We start from the raw sequence: 13,214 nt of genomic DNA on the forward strand, positions 1-13,214 counted from the left end.
TGTTTTCTCTTGCGGGGGAGAACCGGCCACACGAAGGCATTGTTCATGGCTAGCGCCTTCCGGGTGGGCCCACTCTGGAGTGGGATGAGTGGCTTCCCCTCAAGACCCAAGGGTGCCTGGAGGTTGGAAATGTGGGGTCTTGGTCCAGTCACCAGCCCTGGGAGACACTGCATATCCACAAGGCTTGTGCCCTCGCAAGTGGGGGCTGATCAGCCTGGGGTGGTGCCGGGCTGGAGCCCAGCCCTCGGCTCCATAGGACTTGAGCCTGCACAAGCCCCTCCAGCCAGACTGGGCTCCATGAACATGGTGGGCAGGCAGCCCTCTCCCGAGGACTTCCCGCAAGGGGGAGGTGGTGAGGTTGTGATAGGACACCACTCAGGTGCTCACCTGTTCCTGGGGACTGCTGAGAGGACCTAGGCAGCCTCTCCAAAGGGCAGGGACGGCCACCCTAACATGCTTGGGGCAGTGCAGGTGAGGGGGTCAAGTGGGCAGGCTCCTTGCTCCAGCACTCCTCTGCCAACTGGGCAGGCTCCCAGTGGGGCCTGAGTGTCAGGGTGGGGGAGCATGCCACGTGCTCCCCGGTGGCCACTTGGCCTCTGAGTTCTGCCCTCCAGTCCTGACCTGGCATTCAGGGCTCCTGACTCTGGGCCACCCTGTCAGAAGGATGGTGCCTGAGTTCTCCTGGTGTCTTCAGACCTCCCTGAAACGACAGAAAGGTAACAGACCCACCGAGGAGACGAACCCATGCAGGCTGGCAGATGGGCAGACAGGACCCAGTGCCTGGCCCCACAGAGGCTGCTGCCCAGGGAGGCCCTGAGGGCCAGAGAGCCTCAGCAGGTGCAGATCAGCTCCAGCCAGACGGCCGCTGTGGGACCCTACCTAGAGCAGATGGTAGCAGGGAAAGGGCCTCCAGCACCACTCGGACAGCAGTGCCCGAGGGTGGAGTGGCAGCAAGACCCCACCAAGACTGGCACAGAGCCCGGAGCAGCTGGGTGGGTGAGGGGCTGGGTCCCATCCTTCTGCACCCTAGCGTCACTTTAAGGACCACGACAAGGAGGCTGAAGAAAAGCCAGACCCTCCCCCTGCCACAAGGGCTTGGTGCAGCTGAAGGCAGGTCTGGAAGCCTCTGGAACACACTGTGACACCCAGAGTGTGTCCCTCCCCATCTCTCCCCAGGGCTCTGCCTGGGGCCTCCACCTGTCCTGCAGTCCCCCGCCAGGCCCCTCCCCCAGGTCTGGCCCACAGCCCACCCTTGCCCGTGCCTATGCAGTGGCACCTCACGTATCCCCCCAATCTTTTAATTCTTGTGAAATACATATAATAAAAAATTATCATCTTTGGCATTTTTTCAAAGTTTCTTTTTTTAAAAAAAATTGAAAGAGTGATACATGCCACAGCAAAATTACAACAGTACTATGATGTAAGGGGCCAGGCTGGAGCTCAGCATAGAGCGTTCGCCTAGCACATGCGAGGCCCTGGGTTCCATCCTCAACTCCACATAAGAATAAATAAATAAAATAAAAGATATAAAGTAAGGCTCTTGGGGGGGGGGCGTGGCTCAGTGGCAGAGTGCTTGCCTAGCACGTGGGAGGCACACACATACACATATATATAGAAAAGCAAGGCAACAGTTCCTGAGGAGTCTTTATTTTGTTAAATGCAAAAACATTGATCATTTTCCCCCCAGTACTGGGATTTGAACCCAGGGCCTCCAGCATAGCAAGCAAGAGCTTTATCAGTGAGTTACTTTTTATTTTGAGGCAGGGCCTCACTAAGTTGCCAGCTGACCTGGAATTGTGATCCTCCTGCCTCAGCCTCCTAGTTGCTGGGATGACAGGCATCCACACCTGTCTGCTGGGACCATTTTCAAGTGAACAGCTTGGTGGCATTAAGCACATCAAGCACCGCCACCATCCGCCTCCAGGACGTTTTCATCTTCCTAACCCGAAGCTCTGTCCCCATGAAGTGACAACACCCACCCCGCGGCCCCTGCACCCCTGGTCCCTGTGACTGATCATACGGGTATGGCTCCGAGTGACCAGCCCATTCCACTCAGCCCACATCCTCACAGGCACCATACTGTGCCAAACCCAGTGGTTTAAGGCTGAGTGGTGTCCAACACAGGGACAACATTTGTTTGTCCATCGTTGGGGTTTATATGAGAGGTGTCCCCCAAGGGTCCATGCGAGACAATGCAGGAAGGTCAGAGGAGACAGGACCGGGCTGGGGGAGCCTCAGCCAGAGAGTCAGCCCCCCCCCTGGTGGGGTTAACTGAGTGGTGACTAAGTGGCTGGGAGGTGGCCCTGGGTGTGGCCTTGGGTCTCTATTTTGTATCTGGAGAGAGGAGTCTCTGCTTCCTGGTCACGCGTCAGCTGCTTCCCTGGGCCACACTCTTCAGCCATGATGTCCGGCCTCATCTTGAGCCCCGAGGAGTGGGGCCTGCTGTCTCTGGTCTGAGGCCTCTGAAACCGTGAGCCCCCAAATCAACTTCTCCTCCTCTAGAGTTGTGCTGGTCGGGTCCCTTTAGTCACAGCAGCAAAAAAGCAAAGACACCCATCCACCTGTCAATGGGCACTACAGTCTTGTAGGGGGGCACTGGGATCAAAGCAGGTGCTCCCGACATTGAGCTACACCCCCAGCCCTTTTTACTTTGTGAGAAAGGGTCTCTCTAAGTTGTTAGGGTCTTGCTACGGCTGGCCTCCAACCTGCAGTCCTCCTGCCTCAGGCGTGTGCCATGGTGCCCGGCTCCCAGAGGGGTTTTTGTTCACTTGGTGACCAAAGCCACAGGAGTGACAGTGATGCCCCCCACTGCCCAGGCACTCAGCCTCTTGAAGCTCTGTTCCTGTCTGAACGGGAACAGCAGCAGGCAGAGTTCAGGTCTTGACAGAGCTGTGGCTGCCACACAGGTGAGGCAGCTCTGCCGTCTGCAGTCCAGAGTCCAGGTGTCACCTGGTGCTCCAGGGTGCCTCTCCGACTCCTCTCCCAGAGACGACAGTCAAGCAGCCACAGCAAGGTGCCCACAGACAGCACGTGGCCTTTTCAGTGCAGGCAGAACATTTTCAGACAGATATCCAGTCCACAGGAGGCCCAGAATGACTTGAGAGCCAAAGCAGCCCCTGCAGGCGAGGGACAGAAGGCGCTGCTCTGGCTGCCGAAGGGAAGTGGCCTCCATCAGAGCTCTGCGCCAGCCCAGTCTCCACCTGGCATGAGGCATAACAAGTGTCCCCAGGCAGGCCAGGGGCCCCAAATGTGTGTCTCATGCATGGTCTCCAGCTGCTAATGCCTGTTCCCACTGAGACCCAGGCCAACGGGCCAAGGGTCTCATGTGGGAGCTGGGAAGGCAATCCCCGGGAGCTGGTGGAGGGAGGTCTCTGGAGCCTGTCTGTGCTGGTGGGAGCTGGCCACCAGGCTCCAGTGTGGCATGGCATGGCACTTGGGGGTGGCTGAGGATGCTGTCTCTCAGGGGCCTGCTCTGACATGCCTGGCACACAGGAGGACTGAGGCTGGGCCTCTTAAAGCCAGACCTGCAGAGCAGCCCAGCCCTGCCCAATGCCATGTGGGGAGCCTCTGTGCCCTAGAGTCACCGCTCCCTCAGTCCCCCTTCCCACCCCCACCCCCTCACCTGGTCCTCTTGCTGGCATCTCCCAGGGTGGCATACTCAATACTCCAGACCCCCAGCCTGCCAGGCACCCAGCTGCCAACTTCTTTACCTGACAGGCTGCTGGGCGTTGCCCAAAAGCCTGGTGTCACCAGAGGCCTTGCTTACTGGGCCCCCAGCCTCCCTTGCCTCTACCCTCTTCACCCTGGGACCACTCTGAATCCCTCCCTCCCTCCCACCCCATCCTTTGCAGGGGAACTTGCCCCACTCCCCTTATAGAGAAAGGAAAGCATCAGTGTCCTGCAGACCTGCAGATCCTGGACCCTCAGGACCCAGGGCTCTGCCCTGGCTGTGGTGCCATCTCTCCCAGTGTGTGCCTGCTGTGTGTCCACACCTGTTTCCAGAACCTGTGGTCTGGGACCTCACATGGCAAAAAGGACTTTGCAGATGGGATGACCCTGGTTATCAGAATCCTTGGAAGAGGGAGCTGCAGGGTCAGAAGATAAGGGGTGGAAGTGGAAGGACAGAGACACCTGCTGCTGGCTTTGAAGACGGGAAGGGGCAGCGAGTGTCAGGAGTGGGGGTGCTTGTAGAAGCTGCAGAGGGCAAGGAATGTCACCTCCTGGGGCACCAGACGGGGTCAGCCCTGCCAACACCCGACCTGGGATCTTGCCCTCCAGAGCTGCGAGGCCGTAAACCACGCAGTCTGCAGAAGTTTGTCTCAGCCAGTACCCACAGGAACCTACAGAGAGTCCTTCTGTCCCACCCCAGGTGCTGTTGCTACCCCTAAACACGCCCTAGACAAGGTCTCCAAAGCCCCCAGGATGCCAAGCCCAGAGATGGACTGGACATCTACCTGGAAAACGTTCTGCCTGCACTGAAAAGGCCACATGCTGTCGTTTCCGGGAGAGGAGTCGGAATTCAGCATGCCACAGCCAATGGCCAGGCAGGCCCCTTCCAACTGCAGGGCTCGGGGAGTCTCACTCCAGCACAGGCACTTCCTGCCTATGGTTGCTCTGATCCTGAAGACAAATCACAGAGCTTCCAGCTGCAGCTCAGACCAAGGCTGGAGGCAGAGGGCCTGGTCTCATGGGCTGGGGCCACCTGCTCAGCCACCTGCCCTGGCCTGCCTGCTTGGGCCTGCCCGGCTGTGGTGGGCCAGCTTCTGGGAGGGGTTCACTGGTGTGTGGTCTCTCTGCCCTCCAGGACACTAGGCTGGCCAGGCCAAAGCTGGAAAACACAGTCCCCTACAGTCACAGAGGATGATGGCCAGTCTCAGATAGTTCTGGATCACAGGTCCCACTTTGTGACATTTCCTTTCTTTGGAAAGGTGGTGGCCCAGGATGTTCTTTCTGACCTATAGGACACAGTGAGAATGATTCTACATGACACTGGACACCGACTCATAGAAGTCTAACAGTTCTGCCTGGCCTGACACACACATGCCAGGGGGAGCCAGATACCATGGAGAATCCATGCAGTGAGGAAGCCCCAACTAGCCACGGGAAAGGCCACATGCCACCTACCTGAGGATGGCCCACCCTGGTTTAACCTTCAGAAGACTCCAGATCCACCTGTCACCTGGTTGCCACTGCAAAGACCCCAAGCAGAGCTACCTAGGGGAGCTGTGGTAATTCACAGAGTAGGAGGGATATAGTGCTTTAAAGTTCTGAAGTTCTGGGGAGCAAAAGCTAACAGGGACCTGGGAATCAATCTAAAATCCACATGGCCACCCCCCCCACCCCAAGACATGGTTCAAAGAACAGGTGTAGGTCAGGGCTCAATAGCAAAGGTCCTCAGCTCCACCACCCAGCGGTTTTATCCAGCCCCTGGGAAGGCAGTGGTGACATGTGGTCTGTCCAGGGAAGAATTCCAGTTGCCTGGAGGCTGTTGGAAGGGTGGGACATCTTGGAGCGGGAACTGCAAGCGGCTTATGCATGGAGGGACAGCCCCAGAGACAGACAGGAATCGGCAACTCCTCCCCCAAGCAGCAGGTGGGCTGTCGGCCCAGGCCACTTCCTTTTTCTGGGAATCTGGAGGAGAGACAGCCAGGCTCTGCCTGGGCCCCCTACTCCACCCCAGTCCCTTCACCTCTCCTCCAGTCCTCTCAGAGCCCCCCTTCCAACGAATGGCTGAGAGGTGTCTACACTTTCCCCTACGGGGTTCACCCCGTCCTCCCTCCTGGCTCCACGAAGCTGCCCAGACCTCGGGCTCCGGTAACTCTTTGCCAGGGCCCAGCATTCTTGCTCTTGGAGGGCTGCCGCCCTTGCTCCGCCCTAGGACGACCTAATCTTGGGGTTGTCACAGACCCCAGAAGGGCAGGCATCCCTGGGCTCACTTCCCCCCAGGTTCAGGCCTTCGGCTCCCTCCCTTCCTCCCCCAAACGTACCACCCGCACGCCGCGCCCCAGCCCGCACGCTCCCACGCAGCGGGCAGCGGTCGAGGTCTGCTGGCCAGTCCTTCCCGGGTTCACACCCTCCGCGCGGCTCGCGGAGCACCGCGGCGACCAGCGCCCCGCCCGCGTGCAACACTTGGTAGGTGCTACCTGGGCGCCACGGCCCGCCCCGCGCGCACTGGGCATGCCCAGAGCCACAGTCACGCGCGCTAGCTCCCGACGGAAGAGCGCCTCGCCCCGCGGAAGCCCGGGCCGGACCTGCCCCGCGCCGCCATGGAGCGCATCGAGGGGGTGGCCGTGGGCCGCTGCGCCAGCTCTTCCTACATGCGGCCGCTCACGCTGCACTACCGCCAGGTGAGTCGGCTCAGCGCCCCCGCGCCCCCGCGACAACCGCCGGCCCACTCAGCGCCGCCGGCTCGCCCCGCCTCCGCGACGCCCCGCCCCGGCCCACAGAGACCACGCCCCGGGCCCGCCCCCACCCCAGGCTCCGCCTCGGGCCGGCCCCGGCACGTGGACGCTCCCCGCTTCAAAGGAGCTTTGCCTTCCCGCCCGGCCCACCTGTCCCTTTTTGCAGTCAGACTCACTGGTCGCCCTGAAAGTCAGGGCAGGCATCCTGGAGTTGGTGGCCCTCCGGCTAAGACTGGAAGAAGGCGACAACTGGGCAGAGGAGGAAGGAACCTGGAGCATCAAGGCTGGGAGGGAGGAGGCAGAAAAGGGAGCATCTCAAGGTGGGCTCCCAGGGGTCTTCACAGGGAAGGCACCTCTGCCCTCCCCAGCATCACCCCCACAGCATGGTTGCACTTACCTCTCTTGACACATAGTAGGCTCACACTTGGTGGGTGGAAGAGTAGCCCATGCCCTTGTCTTCCCTTACCCAGACCTTCCTCCTAATCATTGGCCAGTGCCTGGTCCCATCCAGATAGGCACTGTATTTGCCTGCTTGCCCTACCTGCTACCATTGTGCTGTTCCTCTGTGCCCCTGCCCTCCCAGCCTCAGCCAATACCACCCTTGGTGTCCCTCCGCCTGGCCCATGGATTCACACCATGTCCCTCCCATCTCATCCCACCCGGTGCCTGCTTCCTGCCAGCCCTGTGTGGCCTTTCTGGCTGGCCCAGCCTGAGAGGCCCCAGCCCTCTCCTTTCCTGCTGTGGTGGTCCCATGGCTCCAGAGGACAGGGAATTCCACTTTCCAGGGTGAAGCCAAGAACTGCAGGTCTGGGGGAGCAGCTGGGGCCAGTCAAGGGACAAACGTGGTGGGGACATGGATTTCTGTTCTTTCCCCGTTTGCTGGCCTGGGGCAGAGAGGCTGGTGAATATGAGGGTGCTTGGTTGTGGCTGCTCAGCCCCCCAAGGGTTCTTGTAGGCAGTGAGTGGGTGCAGGGTGGTCCAGGCATGGTCCAGCTGTGGCTGATGGCCAGAGATATCTCTCCACCTTCCCAGGAAAAGCTGTGGTGTGGCTCCTGGGGGGCTGCCCATCAGCATATTTCCACTGAGAGTCTGATAACCAAAGCTGACCTGAACAGGGGACAGGCTGTGGATGTGATATGGGGGACCAGGCGGCACTCCTTCAGAGGCCAAGGGACACCATGGGGACAGCTGCAACCCATGGTTGTTTGTTTCACCTGGCCAGGGGAGGCCTGGTGGATAGATAAAGTGGACCAGAAGCAGGGGAAACCTTGGCCCTCAAGAGGATGGGACTGTCTTTATACCCTTGGCCTGTCCCTCCCTCCCAGGGTCTTAGTGGGTCTCTCTGAACCTTCCCCTGTCCCTTGCTGTACCTAAGGGTCTGACAGTTTGATCTTCAGGCGAGAGGGACCCTGAGACCTACACAGGGCAACATTTACCCAAAGGAAGGCCATGACAGGTGTAGGCACTGAGGTTCACTGTAGGCTGCGGGGGCCCTCACTGGAGCCTACCTGGGTGGGAAGCTGGCCCTGGGTGGCCAGACACTGAGCAGGCCTGGGCTTGCCTGTGGGTGGTGCCTCCGCCACCTTTGGGACAGCCTGACCTGCCTGGAAGTGGGCCCTCCCCTCTCCTTGGAAACCTGATGCCACGCCCCTCCGGACACCTCTGCCTGGAGCTGGGCTTCATCTGGCCTGCTTGCCTCCTCTGGGCCTCTACTGTGATGCTCCCTGACCAGAGTGCCCGCTCCCTCCCGTGCCTCCTGTAGGAAGTCCTCACAGGGTGCGCCCTTTCTTCTGGAGCTAACCCTAACCCTAACCCTAACCACAGTTCAACAGCTTGGATGGAGCTCCATCACCTGTCCTGGGCTGGCCAGGGCCTGGGGGCTGACCCAGAGGCTGAGTGGCTGGTGGGCCAAGCAGGCCAGGGATGGACAGTCATGGGCAGGGTTCAGGTCTGGCTCCATGAGCAGAGACCCCTGGGAGGAATGGACACTGGCCACCCCAGCTTCCAGGTGGAGAACATCTTGCCTAGTGGTGTCCAGTTGGTGGTATTCTGGGCCCCTCACACTCAACCCACTGGCGTCAATTCTGGCTGCCCTGTGGGCCCAGTCTGCTGGGTCCAGTCCCTGCTCCTTCAGCCCCTCTATCCACTGTGTTCTGCTGGACACTGGGAGCCTTCCTGTGGGGAACAGGACTGTGGGGTGTGTGAGATTCAGCCCAAGCCAGAGCTGGGTGGGGAAGGATGTCCCACTCTCCAGCCACCATCCATGAGTCAGTTCTGCAGCGTGATCTCTCTACAGCCCAGCTGCTCTGGGGGCTGGGCCCCTTTCTGGAGATCAGCTGGCCTTCCTGCCTCCTGTCTCCTGCTTCCCCGTAGCCCAGCCTCAGTGATGAGCACCTGGCCTCTGCTGTGCCTCCATGGGATCTCCTCTGCCCTGACTCTGAGGTGTCAGCTGGCCCTTCTTGGATTCTGATGCTTCCCACACCTGTGACAGTGTACACCTCTGCAGCCCCTTGTGCCCAGGGGACATCTTTCTGCCCTTTGCCCCTCAGGAGATCAGGTTGCCCTTGACCTCCTCCCCACCCACCGAGGCTCCTAGCTCACGTGGGCCAGGCTGTGGGCAGGGCTCCCGGCCAGGAGTGGGTGTCGCTGCCCTGTGGAGTGGCTTTGTGTGGCCTCAGCTCCCAGGGCCTCCGTACATGCTGGCAGCACTTGGCCCTCCTGACTGCTGCCCTGCCTCTTTCAGAATGGTGTCCAGAAGTCGTGGGACTTCATGAAGACCCATGACAGGTGAGGGCCTGGTCTGGTGGCTGGGAATTTCTGGATACACCGGAGCCCTGGGCTGGGGCCCACCCAACTCCTAGTTTCTGCCCTCCCCATGGTCTTCAGTCACCCTTCCCTCAGGCCCGCCTTTGGCGATCCTGTCCCTGAGAGGTCAGTCTGAGGCCTGACAGCTGGTTGGGTCCTGGCTCAGACCACCTGGATCCTGGTAGCAGGCTGGGCCTCCTGGAGCTGGGAGGCCAGCCTGGTGTCCTTGCCCCAGCACGGGGGTGCAGCCTGGGTGGAGATGTAGGTGGCCTGAGGGGTGTGGCTGTCGTGTAGCCAGCTAGCAGGGGCCAAGTGTCCTGTCAGTTACCCGCTTCCACGCCCCTCCTGACACAGTAAGCTGCCCAGCATGTCCTGTCCCCTTTCCTGCTAGCCAGAATACAGTAGGTCCAGGTCCCGGCCTCACCATGTATCCCTAGCAAGTCTGGCCCTGCTGGGCCTCAGTATCCTCATCTGAGCAAGGGACCAACTTTCTGGGCTGCTGGGAAGAGGGAGGGGGCATGCTGGGGATAGGAGGATGGGAACCAGGTCCCCCAGGGAGGGGAAGTGGGGCCACTTGTGTGCTGAGCTCCCCTGCCCCCACACAGCGTGACCATTCTCCTGTTCAACTCTTCTCAGAGGAGCCTGGTGTTGGTGAAGCAGTTCCGGCCAGGTGAGGCCAGCCGGGTGGGAGGTGGGGAGGAGGGATCGGTAGGGCAGTTGAGGGACTGCGTGCAGGTGTGGGGACCTCCAGGAGACACTGAGGCCTGGTGAGAGGGTCAGGCTCCCAGCAGTCACTGGGGGTAACTACTGCCTGGCGGTGTCCTCCCCCGCCAGCTGTGTATGCAGGTGAGGTGGAGCACCGCTTCCCAGGGTCGCTGGCCGATGTGGACCAGGACCAGCCCCGGGAACTGCAGACCACGCTGCCTGGCTCAGCGGGGGTGACAGTTGAGCTGTGTGGTGGCCTTGTGGATCAGCCCGGGCTCTCGCTGGAGGAGCTGGTGTGCAAGGAGGCTTGGGAGGAGTGTGGCTACCGCTTGGCGCCCTCCGATCTGCACCAGGTCGCAACGTACAGGTGAGGGGCTGGGGCAGAGCGTCTGCTGTCCTCAGGCCCTGGGGAGAGGTGTGTGTGGGCAGGACAGACTCCTCCTTGGTTTTCCACGTGGGATCGAGAGGGTGGACCGACACACCTCAGATCCTCAGCAAGTCCAGAACCCAGGGTTCCTGGAGCCTGGAACATGCTTGGTGCAGGTCCCCACCCTGCGGGCCAGCCACGTGGGGCCAACTCCCAGTGGCAGCTGCTGCTGACAGATGCCTTCACTTCCTGTGGGATTAAGCACCGGGACGCTGGGGGTGGGGTGAGTCACAGCTCTGTTCTCAGATGGAGGCTCAGGAATGAGGAGAGGCCAGTCCTGGGCCCAAGGGGCAGCTCTCATGAGGGGAAGAGGCAAAGCCCGAGCTTCATCACCCATCCCAGCTAAACCCAGTGTCCCCTCCTTGCCTCCATGAGACAGGCTGGCTGGGACCACCTTCCCTGACTCCAGCCAAGGTCTGGGGCAGGTACAGCCCTGTGGTGGGGCAGGGTTTCCATGCCCAAGGTTGAGGTTGTGAGTGTGAAGGGCTGGCTGGTTTCTCTGCAGGTGTCCTCCATGTGGCCCTTGACCCCTCTGTCCTGGGGTGGTGGGACAGGGAGAATCCAAGGGGCCTGATCTTGCTTAGAGGATTGGCCAGTGGGCAGGGCAGGGACCACACAGGGATGGAAGGGAGGTGGGAGGTACCTAGAGGGGCTGGGGTCCTCTGGACAAGGTGAGCCAGGCGGGGTCCTGGCAGAGTTTCAAGGGCAAGTGGACAAGAGGTTTCACAGACAGGCTGCGGCCTGACTCTGACGATGCTGGGTAGCCACGAAGGGTTGGGGGCCGTGGGACATCTGGCCAGGGCACTCACCTGCTGGACACAGAAAACAAAGCCCAGGAGGACCAGTGATTAGCTAAGGAGTGAGGGAAACTGGAACCCGCCTGGGGAGGGGCAGCTCCCACAGGCTGGGCCACAGAGGGCCCGCCTCCTCCGCAAGCCCGTGGAAGCTGGAGACCCCCCAGGCCAGGCCAGGCTGTTGGCAGGAGCCCGTCGGGGCCTGTGGAGATAGGAGTGGGGGCAAGGAACCACCAGGGAGGTTGGTTTGGGGGCCCCCTTGTGGGGCTGGGGAGACCTGGGGACTCCCCGTTCTGCAGGCCTGTCACTGAGGGCAGTCTCCTCTGGCGCTCTCGGTGTGCCCTCCTGGGTGGGCTTGCCCCAGCCCCGACACCTCCTGGACACCTCATGGCCCACATGCTCACCTGCTCACCCCTCCTGTTCTGGAATTCAGCCTGACCCCTGGCCATCCCATCTTCACGGCTGGCAGTCACCACTTGGGACCCTGTCCATGCCAGTCTGGGCTACTGCCCACTAACCATGAGGCAGAAACACCTCACCCATTTCCAGCCGAGGACCAATGGCCAGTCCTGGGGTCTCGCTGCCAGCCCAGCCTACACTGCCGTGCGGAGAGCCCCAGTCCCACACCCTGACTGCCTGGCCCATGCTGACCTCACCTGTGACCACTGGCCTACTGGATTTGTCTTCTGCCCATCAGCCTGGAGCCCCCAGTGCAGACAGAGGTCTGGCAGAAACCTTGGCAGCTAAAGGAGGGGGCTGTGGGCTGGGCCAGCGGGGAAAGAGGCCCTGACTGGACGGCCAGAGGGTGAGGGGCAGGGGGCTGCAGGAGGGGCCATCGGTAGAGCAGCCTGCCCAGACAAGGTGGTACCCTGTGGCACCCTTCATGACCTCACTGCTCCTGGGGCTCTCAAGTAGAGTCCACGGCTGTGGTCTTCTGCTAGGCGCAGGCTGTGGTCAGGGTTGTCAGGCAGTTCAGAGACCCATCCAGACGTGGGTCCTCTTCCGAGTTCACACAGTTGTGACGGAATTCAGCTCCTTGTGACCACGGGACAGAGGGCCCGTTTCAGAGGGCCCGTTTCCTTGATGGCTGTGGGCTAGGGACCACTCTCAACTTCTAACACTACCTGCAGGTCCCGGCCACATGCCCCCATACAACACAGCAGGTTGCTTTGTCCTGAGGGCCAGAAAGACAGTATCTCTTTCATTTTCTCCACCTCTGACCTTGAAACCTCTCTTGAGAGCTTGCCTGATTAGGGTCCTTTGGGGTAGACTCAGATCAGCCAAAGGTCCTAAATCACAGCTGCAGAACCCGCCTACCTCTGACACTTAGGCCAGTCCTGGAAGGCACACCCCAGCATGTGCCCAGTTCCCCCCATGCAAGGGTGTGTTGCACCAGAATATGCATCATGGGTGGGAATCTGGGGAGGGATGGGGCAACCCAGAGTCCCACCTGCTCAGAAGGAAAGAAGCGAAAGGGGCAGGGTGACTCATAGGGCCACCATGGTGGGTCAGCAGGCCCTGTCTCCCCTCACAGGTCTGGAGTAGGACTGACGGGCTCTAGCCAGACCATGTTCTATGCAGAGGTGACAGATGCCCAGCGAGGTGGGCCAGGAGGGGGCCTGGTGGAAGAGGGTGAGCTCATTGAGGTTGTGCACCTGCCTCTGGACAGTGCCCAGGCCTTCGTGGACAACATGGACATCCCCAAGACCCTTGGCGTCATCTTTGGCATCTCCTGGTTCCTCAGCCAGGTGGCTCCCCACCTGAATCTCCAGTGAGACTCTGGGATGGGGACTCAACTCAGAAGCAGTGTCCTGGCCACTTGCCCTCCTCCCTGCAGACCCAATAAAGCTTGTGCAGTTCTAGCTGGTGGCCACTGGCACCATGTCTGTGACCCGGCGCAGGCTTGGAGAGGACCGGGCAGGGCAGGGGTCTGTGAGCCTACCCTGGGAAGGTCTGGGTGGGGGTGGCAGGCCCCCATGAGAGCTCCTCCGCTCTCTCTGCTGAAGGCCATGAGGTAGCTGCTCTGGGGAGCAGACAGGTGGCAAAGGGCTGGGGATAGGCCAGGGGTGAGCCATAGCAGGG

The 13,214-nt window shown here is 60.8% G+C and overlaps 1 protein-coding gene across 3 annotated transcripts; it reads left to right on the forward strand.

Moving 5' to 3' along the window:
- Window positions 1-5,641: 5,641 nt before the first annotated feature.
- Nudt14 (nudix hydrolase 14) lies at window positions 5,642-12,978 on the forward strand. 3 transcript variants are annotated; one of them, XM_076847925.1, is made up of 5 exons: window positions 5,642-6,347; window positions 9,145-9,188; window positions 9,812-9,876; window positions 10,041-10,278; window positions 12,667-12,978. In XM_076847925.1, the coding sequence occupies exons 1-5, from the start codon at window positions 6,267-6,269 to the stop codon at window positions 12,905-12,907; spliced, it is 669 nt and encodes a 222-aa protein (XP_076704040.1). In that variant the 5' UTR covers window positions 5,642-6,266; the 3' UTR covers window positions 12,908-12,978. The 3 variants fall into 3 exon arrangements, with proteins under 3 accessions (XP_076704040.1, XP_076704041.1, XP_076704042.1); XM_076847926.1 differs by having other exon boundaries at window positions 12,802-12,978; XM_076847927.1 differs by having other exon boundaries at window positions 12,648-12,776.
- Window positions 12,979-13,214: the final 236 nt, after the last annotated feature.

Source organism: Callospermophilus lateralis, chromosome 3 (assembly GCF_048772815.1).
Source record: "Callospermophilus lateralis isolate mCalLat2 chromosome 3, mCalLat2.hap1, whole genome shotgun sequence".
NCBI classification, from domain to species: domain Eukaryota; kingdom Metazoa; phylum Chordata; class Mammalia; order Rodentia; family Sciuridae; genus Callospermophilus; species Callospermophilus lateralis.